At 46.8% G+C, this 9,974-nt stretch overlaps 1 protein-coding gene across 1 annotated transcript in view; it reads left to right on the plus strand.

The window, feature by feature from the left end:
• The window catches only part of FSTL1 (follistatin-like 1), a 15,512-nt gene extending 11,080 nt beyond the window's left edge, over positions 1-4,432 (plus strand). Inside the window, exons 7-10 of the mRNA XM_009082375.1 lie at positions 207-319; positions 1,517-1,627; positions 3,311-3,408; positions 3,670-4,432. Coding sequence (XP_009080623.1) covers positions 207-319; positions 1,517-1,627; positions 3,311-3,408; positions 3,670-3,714 — 367 coding nt within the window. The 3' untranslated portion in view covers positions 3,715-4,432. The remainder of the gene's footprint in view (positions 1-206; positions 320-1,516; positions 1,628-3,310; positions 3,409-3,669) is intronic.
• The last annotated feature ends 5,542 nt before the right edge of the window (positions 4,433-9,974 follow it).

Below are 9,974 nucleotides of genomic sequence, written 5' to 3' on the forward strand. Positions count from 1 at the left end.
CCAGACCTTTGCCAGACAGAGAGTGTTTTGTGACTGTTTGTCTTCTGTCTGTAGCTAATAAGCTTCCCTTACAGAAGCCACTTCTGCCAGACATCTCGGAGCCTTCCTAGTTGTTACTGGGTTTACTTATCTGGACTGTGATGACACAGAGCAGGGACCAGCCTAGTAAAGCCCTGTGCAGAGCATGACTCTGTGTTTCCTTTCAGAGGACTCTGCGTAGATGCCCTCATCGAGCTGTCAGATGAAAACGCTGACTGGAAGCTGAGCTTCAATGAATTTCTCAAGTGCCTCAGCCCATCCTTCAACCCACCGGAGAAAAGTAGGAACTTCTCACTTACATTTGGGAACAAGAGGGGTCCTGGGAAGGGAGGAGAGAAAAGAAAACAGCTTTGGGCCAGACAGATGCTGTAACTCCACTCCCAGAGATAATGGTGATATATGCCTACCTCTCACCTGACAGCATCCCTTGTCCCTGCATTGTCCAAAGTACTGATTTTTCTGTCCCAGAGCTCTTGCAGCTCCTGTGATGAGAAAGGGTTGAATTTTAAAAGCCAGGATGTAGGTCAAATGGGCACAGTATGCTTGCAAGGTCAAGGTATATATATATTACAGTGCAGAGGTGAATCACATGAGGAGTTCATGTCTGGATAACTTAGGAAAGTCAGACCAGACCAAAGTCCTGCTATGCTCTGCCTGTCACACAGAGATCCTCCATGATGAATATCTTAAAGTTCACTATCCTTCTGAATCCTGCTTAGTGCTACAGCTCATGTGAAAGCAGCTTAGCATTCTGCTGACCAGGCATGCCTAGCCATTCATCTCATGGTCTCTTTCAGGGGGTGCTGGCCCAAAAGTGCCAGATTTACATCCTACTGCAGTGGCATTGAGGAGCAGACAGAGGCCATGCTTTCTAGGGAATATTAAGTTGAACCCTCTGTTGCCTATTTCAATGAGAAACTAAGGATGCTGCACCCCCAGAAAATGTCATCAGCTGGTTATTACTTAACACCATACAGGCCCTTGAGTGCTCGGGGGCCTCGACTTACATATATAACATATATTTACACAGAGCTGTAAGAGGAAATGTGAGCTGAAATGAGAAATCTTTTTTTTCCCCTTCCTTTCTCAAGGCAACAGAAAATACACAAATCGTTTCCCCAGTTTCTCCCCACCTGGAACAGGAATTGTTTCAGAATAACCCAACTTTCATTTCAGGGGTTCTTTTCTTTGTGTAACATTCAAACAAATCCCATATTGGAATTTCATTTGGAATTGAGAAATTGAAAGACATCCTTTTGAGGAAGGAAAATTGTTTGGCTTTCCCAAATTATTTTTAGCTGATTTCACACATCAAATTTCAGCATGAATAATTTAGTCATAAAACTTTCGGCATTTAGGGGAAGGGAGGTCTCCTTCAAAACCTTGTACCTACTCTCTCTCAAGGCATCTCCAAAATATGTTGTCTTTAGCCTGCTCACTATCTCACAAACACTGTCCTTGTTCTGTGCCTCTTTAGAGTGTGCCCTGGAAGATGAAACCTATGAGGATGGAGCAGAGACCCAGGTGGAGTGCAACCGCTGCGTCTGTGCCTGTGGGAACTGGGTGTGCACTGCAATGACATGCGAGGGTCTGTATGCTCTCCAGACAAATACTCTACTGGGTTTTGTACAATAGGAACTCTTGCTCTCTGTCTTTCTGAGGGCACCAGCTACCCAGATTTCTTCTCTCTCTGGCTTTTCCTCAGCTTCTCCATGAGTGGTTTCTGCATAACCCTCACAGGCTCCATGTTGGTCAAACTCCAGCTGGTTCTGTACTAGATGTCAGAAAGTGTGTATGAGGGTTGGGGGCAATGCTACTGGGGCTTATAGTTTGGATTTGATCTCTTGAGGATTCAGCACCAGATGTTCCAGAACAGTGCTACTCTGCATATAGCTGGCTTGGGGTGCACACAGACCAAATAGGTAACCATCTGCAACCATACGTGTAGGTGTGAGCAAGTTCCTGTAAATGTGTCTGTATCCTCACTGTATCTGTTTATGGTATCTGTAAAGCAGGATCTAGGGTCTTGTCTTACCCAAGGGGAGATAGGAGACTTCATCCAATGCCAAGAAGCACTTAAGCTTCTTGCCATAAAAACTGTAGAAGAGAATAGCGGTGACAGAGATGAAGGGAGGTGGTGTTCATAGTAAGGCAGGGTTGTCTGTTCTTCCTTTGGAAGGCCCTTCTTAGGCTCACACAGTCACGTTACAACTGTGAGAAGTCATGATGCAGTTGTGAACAACAGCTCTCTGTTTTACCTTCTCACAGGTAGTCCAGGGCCAGTGGACAGCCACCTTTCCCTTGCCTTGGGAAAGGCAAGTGTCCTTCCCAGGGAGCAACATCCTCCCTCCCAGCACTGTGCTGCATTTTTCTGGCCTTCCCTGGAAACCAGGCCCTTGCATGAGCTTTGTTTCAGGGCTGTGCAGGAGCTGTCAGGAGTACATGAGTTCAGGTCTATAGTCAGTAGCTTGGGCAGAATAGGAGAGAGGGGACCAGCAGCAGTGTGTACAGAGTTTTTCATGTTTATCTGTCCTTCTGGAGCAGAGGCTTTGGGATCACCTCAGCCCAGACTTGGCTGTGGCAGCAGGAACTCGCCTGAGAAAAGATAACTGTAATATTAATAGAACTGCCAGAGGAGCTGTGGGTAGGTCTCAGAGGTTAAGCAACAGAATGAGAGATTCTTTTTGTTACCTCCCCAGAAACAAGCTTCAAAGTTGCTATGCAACACCTGGTCTTGCTGCTTACTTTATTCTGTGCATCCATGGCAGAAGCATGCAATGGGATAACAATTCCTTGAATTTCTGCCCATGTCAGAGCAGCAGAGGGCTTGTTAGAGGAATAATGAATCCAAAGAATCAGATCAAACACATCAGCAAGTTGAATGTCCATTGGGCAAAATTACCTCTTCATTAGGCATTAGCTGTTGTACTTGGATAGCACTGGGCTTCCATTTTTTCCCAACAAGAGGCCAAGGTGTTTGAACTAATTATAGGTGTTTCTTTTAAATAATATGCAGCCTCTTCCATGTGGTTTTATTATCAATCACATGAGAGGAAGAGGCAGGGAGAGACTACATACTCAGGTTTTGAAGTCCCAGGCAGCCACAAGGCCTATTCTCTTTCTAAGAAGCCAACCCATACCTTGCTCAAGCAAAGCCTTCCTAAGCTGGAGTATGCTGTGGCCAACCTGCCTCTTTTTGCTCTACATGGCTCAGCCTCTGAAATTTGCCTCCCCTATTTGTGATAACACTAAACTCCATTTCTGTTTGCAGGGAAGAATGAGAAGGTGCCTGCTCAGAGACACCAACCTGATCAAGATTTGACTGAGGAGGAGGTGGCTAGATACATTCAGGAACTGCAGAAGCATCAGGTTAGTATGAGACTGGGAAGGTTTGCTTGCTGTAAGTCTCCTCTTGCTAGAGGGTTTCCCTCTGCTTCTGTCACTTGGAGACTTCTGGCAGGAGTGGGGAGCACAGTAAAGGGGGATCTGCCTGTGGGTACCAATTCAGGTGTGGGGCTTTGAGGTATAAGCTAGTGTTCTTGGCACTGCCTCTGGATGGACTAAAGGCTTTGAGTCACCACCAGTTCCTGTGTCAATTCAAGGCTTCGCTTTTGTGCTCTCTTTTTCTAGGAGACGGCTGAGAAGACCAAGAGAATGAGCACCAAGGAGATGTAAGGGGCCTCCACACCGGAGGAGCCCAGGAGGATGGGCCCAACCTGCCACCCTGTCCTCCAGTGCTGATCTCAGTATGCACAAGTGTCTGCTACAGTTGCCCAGTCACAGATATTTACATGTATAGCGATGGGTTATTTGTTTTGTAATACACAGAGAATGGGGCCAGGAAAGGGGAGCAGAGCCCACCTGTTCAGGGAGCTTCATTGCTGGGACCTTGGATGGCTGGAAGGGACTTACAGCAGCCTCTGGGACCCTTCCCCAGAGCAGAAAGCTGCTCCCTCCAAGAACTCAGGGGGATTTCTTGTTCCCCTGGATCTGGGGAAAGGACGGAGGTCAGTGCTGGATAGAAAAGGGGGTCTTCAATCGATACAATTGTCAGCACTGGCCTCAGCTGCAGAAATACAGGCCTGGCAGTTTTGTAGATGAGCATGTGTGCTGCAGGGCATCATTAGCCACGGACTTTGCCTTTTGGTTTGAGCTCCTCAAAGCTGGTCAGCCTGATGTGACACCTGGGAGTTGTGGTGCCATGCTGCTGGCACAAGTCCAGCACATTCCTCCTTGCTTTCCACTAGACTGTCCCCAGCAGCTCCTCCAGTACATTGTGGGCTCCAACACAACAATGGTTCCTTTTGACCTCATCTCACTGTTACTCTCCCTGCCCCCTCCTTAGAGGTGCTATTGTATTTTTTTCTTATCACATTCACATGCTGACTCTCCCCCTTTTGTTTTGTTTTGGGTTTTTTATTATTTTATTCCCTATGGTAGTAATTCAGCTTTTGTATGTTGCGTAGCTCTAGCTCTTCCAAGAAAACCCAGTGTGTGAGTTTCTGTTTTTGACAGTGCTGTAATGCCCATGCACAGTTTGTATCGCACTGCACTCAGCTGCCACAAACACCACAAGAAACTTGTGAGCCTTGCACTACATGGTATTTCCCTACTGGGGATAGCTATATCCCTCATGGGAAGAAGAGACAGGGCTGGATGTAATTAGTTTCACCAGATATGAATTGACACTGCAGCTCTCTAGCTCTCACTCCCTCAGCTAGCATTGACCATGTGCTTAAAGTCTCTGTTTATGCTTCTCTAACTTGCCCAGAGGGAAGTGCAAAGTAGTCTAGAGACAGAGGGACCAGGAAATCCCATTAGAAGAGTATCTTAAAAGGCTTAACTACATAGAAAACTGTTTACGTGTTGTTGTTGGCCATCATCTTAGGCTTTTCATCTTCCTTGGGGTGAGGCAGCAGCATTATTCTTTGATTCTTTTATTCGGAGTCAGGGTTGGAGGCCTCATTACTGGTGCATTTCACAGTGTCATTGATCAGACCATCTTTGGCCACTCTTGCATCCTTTCATGGATCAGTTTCATCTGACCTGTTTATCAGAGCATTCGTCCTAGATATAAATGAAATGCTGTTTTGTTGGCACTCACTTCTGTAGCCTCAAGCTCAGCTGATTTTCTCCTGCAGTTGTCAAACATACTACATACACACCTGAACATCCATGTTCCCTTCATGTCCCTGCTGTGCTTCCCAAGCAGTTGCATGCACCTTGAGATGACTGTTTGTGACTTCCATCCTTCTGTTTGTGAGCACCTTCAACAGTTGTTGCTGGGTGTCTTGCAATCTCTAGTGCTTACTCATGTGAAACTCCAATGTGCATCTGCAGAAGCATATCCTGCTTGAGTGAAAAGCAGCAGGACTTTTGTCCCAACCTTCCCCTTTTTGCACAGTGCTTTCCTTGGAGAGAAAGAATGAGCTGGTACCTGTAAGTATAGGAAAAGAAGAAAGCTTGGTCCCTCCTGTGCTCTTGGCCATGAGCCAGATGTGTTAAAGGCGGTCTGGTCTTTGAGCTGTTTTCCTGGTGTGAACCCAAAGGACTTCCATTGACTTTGGCGTAGTGCCACTTTTCCAGTGAGAACCATAATCTACCCCACCCTGCTCTAAGGTTTTGGCATCAGAGATACAGAAAGAGGCTGGGGTTTTTTTTCTCCTGGATTTGAGAAGCTGACACCTGTGAAGGTGAGAGGAATGAGTCCATATGAGCTGAGGGTAATATGGACAATGCTACACTAGGAGAGAGTAATTTTCTGGTGGCACTGGAAGAAGTGGTTGGTGAAATAGGAATCATAGAATTTTAGGGGTTGGAATGGCCCTTACAGATCATCCAGTCCCCCCCCCCTGCCATGGGCAGGGATACCTCCTCACTAGACCAGGATGCTCAAGGCCTCATCCAGTCTGGCTTTGAACACTGCCAGGGTTGGGGCAGCCACCACTTCCCTGGGCAACCTGTGCCAGTGTCTCACCACCCTTACAGTAAAAAACCTTTTTCTAATATCTAACCTAAACTTCCCCTCCTTCAGTTTGAACCCATTACCTCTTGTCCTGTCATTGTAGTTCCTAACAAAGAGCCCCTCTCTGGCTCCCTTGTAGATCCCTTCAGATATTGAAAAGTTGCTATGAGTTCTCCACACAGTCTTTCCTTCTCCAGGCTGAACAGCACCCGTTAAACATAGCCTTGTTCCTTCCCGACAGTGTGAGCGAAAGGGCTTCATGTGCTGGATCTGAAGTCACAGGAACATGGTTAATAAATGTTTTGCTTTATTCCAACCCTGCTCTAAAAGGTAGTTCATGCATCCCAGCTCACTTCCTTCCATCTTGGATCATTAAAGTGCCTTAGAGAAAACTCAACAGCTTGCCTTAAAGGCCTTCTCTGGATGGGGATAACATCTTGTCCACAGCTGAAGGACTTCTGTAGGCTGCACTATGTGATAAATTCTCTAGTCCCCTTCCTGGCTGCTGTGGCTGCTGGGGACAGCCGGAGGGGTGTGGGCTGGCAGTTGAAGTTTACAAAGCTTGCACTTGCACTGATGGTGGAGAGATGGGCTGCAGTCTCTGGCAAGGCAAGCTGAGCTCTCTGAGAAGCCATACAACAGACCCTAGGATAGCCTGGGGCCACAGGGTGGGAGTGCAGCAATAGTGCCTCCATGGAAAGAGCTGCTGCCTGTGGAGCCTCTTCCTCCTTGTGCCCCCAAATTGATGTGCAGCTGTGGAAAGCAATGCCTGTTCTAAGGACTGTGGTTCCCAAAGGGCACTGAAACATCTCACCTCCCTGCACCTAGGGGAAGGGCAGCTGTTAGGTGAGCAATGCCCACACCGTACCCCGCAGCAGGCTGGCTGGTCACTAACTCCTGCAGGGTGATGTGGCTGCTGGGAAGGAAGAGCTGAAGTTCAGCCATTGCCCTCTGCGATGATTGCTGTACAAACTACAAGGGGCAGGGAAGGCATTTTTTAACCAAAAGCCAAATTTAAGCAACAAATAAAAAAGTCTCACTCCTCCCTCTATATTCCCTCCTGTACGTGTGTGAAATTTATCAGTATTCTGTAGGTTTCCTTAGTGCACTTATTTTACTTGATTTTGTAATTTTTTTGAAGCAGGGGGGGTTTGGATATTACTGCCAAATAAATGAAACAAAATTTTAAAAATAACATGTGTTTGATTTATTCCTCACAAGTCATATGACTCGTTTTCCTCTTCCAAAAACGTCACCTTTTGCACACTCACACACAGATCTCAACGCGCTTGACAGATGTGAGACATGAGTGTCTCTGGTTCATAGCTGGGGAAACTGAGGTACAGCAGAGAAGTGGAAAGTTGCAGTCATGTGGCTGAGATGCAGTCAGCAGCCACGATTCCTGCCTCCCAGTCACGTGCTTTTAATGATGAGATTGCAGTGCACGGCAATCACTCGGTCCGGTGTCGCACTGGGGAAGTCTCAGTGGGAGTGGCTTTCAGGAAACTGGGGGATCAGGTGGAAAGAATCCATAGGCAAGAAAAAATAATAACTAAAGGCCCTGAAAATGTGACTTGCAAGCATAGATGAGAAGGCTTAGTCACAGTTCAGAAGGAAAGCTCTAAATGTGTTCAGGTGGAGACTGCTACCAAGACGAACATGCCTGTCTGGCTGTTGGTGGATGGGACACTAGCTTCAGTTGTGGCAGTTAGAGGAGACATCAGGGAATGCTTTTGAATGTCAAAGTTAGCAAAGAATTGGAATGTGCTTCCTTGATACTTCACAGACTTCCTTCCTGCATGGATTTTGAGAATATACTAGAGTAACAGCTATCAGGAATAGAGCCAAGTAGAGCTGATCCTACCCTAAGATGGGGGAACAGACTGGTGACCCTCCTGAGGTCCCTTCTGTTTCTGATATGACCTCCTGAACACAAGTCTGAAAGGCTAATGTTGCCTTTGCTGAACTGAAGAATGAAACAGCCTTTAATGGTGTCATGTAACAGGAGGATATTGTTACCATTCATCTACCCATACCTGTAATGCCACCACTGTGAGCACTTCTGTGCAAATGATGGTCCAGCTGAAGAGAAAGATGCTTTACTTTGTGTCTCTTGGTGTGCTCCTTCCAAAACTGTTTAAAAAAAGCAGCCCACAAACATTGCCTCTTCCATGTTGTTCTTCACACCAAATGGCCTCTTTAGCATGTACCAGTCTTGCCGGTGGCATGCCCTGCCCATTCACTGCTCAACTGCAAACTGGAGTTGCTTCATTACTTCCAGAATTTCCAAGGATTTTAAGAAGGAATGAACGGAAGCGTCAGCCACAAATTTAGCTAGGTGGCACTATAAATACTTTGCCTTGTGCATCAGGCATACTTACTAAAGCAAAATGATTTTGTGGTAGGAGAGAGGAAAAGGACCATGTTGCCTGCTGCTAGTAGAGGCCTGGAAAAAAAGCCCTCTGACCTGTTTATGGAGTTAAGCACATCTGAGTATTAATGAGTTGCTGCACTATGGCTACATAGCCTTAATCACTACCCAATTCTCCAGTGCTGTTAAGCTTCAAATTGAGAAATAGGCTATTTAAGTGGCTGATCAAGACTCTGAACTGCATTCGTAAGACATTTATTAACTTTCATTCTGAAGATGGGAGAAAACTGGTCTATAATAAGACTCAGTTCCTGAACGAGACTGAACCAGTTGACAGGAAACACCTTTGGGAGAACCAGGCTTAAAGCACTACAGATGACAAGAGCAAAATCCAGATGACCTTACTCTTGACAAACTATCCTGATCCAGCTAAAACAGTGCAAGTTTTATAGAGCAGGAAAATTATGTTGAAAAAAAGTAGTGATACCAGTACAGTGTCTGCTCTGCAACTGTCTCTGAGTTCACATCAGGGGTTACATCTGTGGATCCACAGAGTCTTGTAAAACAAAGGAAACAACTCCAATGAAAGGTGACCTGTTCATTCCCACCCACTCAAGCAAACCCTTTCTTGAAGGCTGGGAACAGCCCTGACAACTCCCTGCTCTCGGGAATACCAGTGGTGATGTCAAAATACTTGTGGTGGTAAAATCCAGAGTTCATAGAAGCACCAAAGGAACGACAAATGGACCACGGGTTTCATCCACAGTATCCTGGACACCTTTGAATTCAGCATTGTTGCTGCTTTACTCATTGTTTTAAATTCTTGGCTGGTATAAGCAAACTGATTTGTGTTTCTTCTACTCTGACAGAGGCTTCTGTGTATATGATTTTGTGTATATGAAGTGTTTGGAGTGGGTGGGAGGTTGCCACTCCCTTCTTTTTGGCTCCTCTATGCATCACAAGGAAGCAAGTCTGTTTCTTAAGCCTGAACTTTGTCCGGCCAAAACTTCCCCCGGGCTGTGAATCTTCTCATTGTCATCACCCATTGCTGCTGCTTCTCCCACAGCGATTGATTGCACTGCAGTTAACCTGTGTCCCATGAGCTCACTGCGATCACTAACCCTGAGCTGCCTGTTTGTCTATGCACGGTACAACCGGGGTCAGCTCCACGTCGGTCAGCGAACTCCTCCAGGCTTCTTCTCCTGACAAACTTAGATGTTGGGGGTTAACGGCCCATGCCCTAGCTCAAGGTTAAAGCTGTGTTTTCACATCCTGGCAAGGCAGTTAACCTGTGTCCCATGAGCTCACTGCGATCACTAACCCTGAGCTGCCTGTTTGTCTATGCACGGTACAACCGGGGTCAGCTCCACGTCGGTCAGCGAACTCCTCCAGGCTTCTTCTCCTGACAAACTTAGATGTTGGGGGTTAACGGCCCATGCCCTAGCTCAAGGTTAAAGCTGTGTTTTCACATCCTGGCAAGGACACATGCCGGGAGGCCTCTCTCGGTGCTCCGCCAGCTGCAGCTCCGCGGGGACCAAGGCAGATCGACCCTTGGCCAAAAGCCGGGCAGGGATGCCGGGCAGGAGGCAGCACGGCGAG

Source organism: Acanthisitta chloris, unplaced genomic scaffold, assembly GCF_000695815.1.
Source record: "Acanthisitta chloris isolate BGI_N310 unplaced genomic scaffold, ASM69581v1 scaffold4889, whole genome shotgun sequence".
Lineage (NCBI taxonomy): Eukaryota > Metazoa > Chordata > Aves > Passeriformes > Acanthisittidae > Acanthisitta > Acanthisitta chloris.